Here is a 1,030-nt window from a genome sequence, read left to right as displayed (position 1 = left end):
CCATACTTTGAGCGAAACTCTGCATGCTATAAACCAGGGGACAAAAAGGAGTTGTTGTTTTCGACATTCAACTATATTTATATTATAATACTTTACTGTAATTTGGATACTGCAGTGACTCAATATTGGAATGTGACAGATGGGGCTACCTGATTAGCATGCTAACTTCAGTAGAAGAAAAGTAGTGCTAGAAATAGAAACAGAGTGCCTTCAACCACTGGAGACAGCTCTTTGCAAGTAAAGGAATGAAGTTTGATGCTGAACTAGCAACATTTCTTGTGGACAGATGAGTGTAACAGTCGTTAATGCTAATGCTGGCTATATAGCAGCAAAACAGCAAAACTTACAAAATAGCTCTTTTAATAACCATTAGAAGTGTGTGAGACTTTACTCACCTCAGGCTGTATTTCTAAGTCCTCAGGTTCACAGTGAATAATGTAACTTTGACCAGTGCTCAGTTTACAGTCAGAGGAGATTTTGATGTATTCAGCATCTCCTTGTTGGGCAGCAACCTTCAGCAACAGGACATTTTTGTTATGGTGTTACTGCTTAAAGATTTAAGTCAATTTTGTTTGAGTACTTTTAAAAACAACGAATGTTGACCAAAGTTTTAAAGATATTAAAATCTTAAAATCTATTCTTTACTGTACTCACATGTGGTTGCTATACACATATGACACATATCTTTACCTCCGGCAGAGGGATGTTGCTTGGCAGGAGAAAAACATCGAGAACTTGAAGCCCAGTATCCGGTGGTCGGAGGAACAGCAGAACTTCGCCAGTAATTGGTTTTATGTTGTTCCATAACCTCCCAAAAATCTCCAAAGCCCAGACAAGGCCAAAGGCAGAGAGATGAGGAACTTTCACGATCACATGAGTGTCTGTGATCTCAAGTGGTTTGAGGATGCTGATTCCATCATCACTGATGTGAACGACAGACAGCAGGCCTTCAGGCTGCAAATCTGTGAAAACAGAAGTATTCAATATCTGCTTTACTGATAACAGCCTCATTGTAAATTGGAGGTGTTTC

The 1,030-nt window shown here is 39.2% G+C and overlaps 1 protein-coding gene across 1 annotated transcript in view; it reads right to left on the bottom strand.

Moving 5' to 3' along the window:
• LOC111649285 (uncharacterized) overlaps positions 1-962 on the bottom strand; it is a gene marked incomplete at its 5' end in the record, with an annotated part of 13,272 nt that extends 12,310 nt beyond the window's left edge. Inside the window, 3 exons of the mRNA XM_087171918.1 lie at positions 7-26; positions 396-512; positions 691-962. Of these exons, the coding sequence (XP_087028044.1) occupies positions 7-26; positions 396-512; positions 691-962 (409 nt within the window). The remainder of the gene's footprint in view (positions 1-6; positions 27-395; positions 513-690) is intronic.
• Positions 963-1,030: the final 68 nt, after the last annotated feature.

Source organism: Seriola lalandi, unplaced genomic scaffold, assembly GCF_002814215.2.
Source record: "Seriola lalandi dorsalis isolate HSWRI2012SDOR001 ecotype SW California unplaced genomic scaffold, Sedor1 jcf7180002050282, whole genome shotgun sequence".
Lineage (NCBI taxonomy): Eukaryota > Metazoa > Chordata > Actinopteri > Carangiformes > Carangidae > Seriola > Seriola lalandi.
The sequence above is the reverse complement of the archived record's forward strand: the minus strand, read 5'-3'. Positions and strand labels throughout refer to the sequence as shown.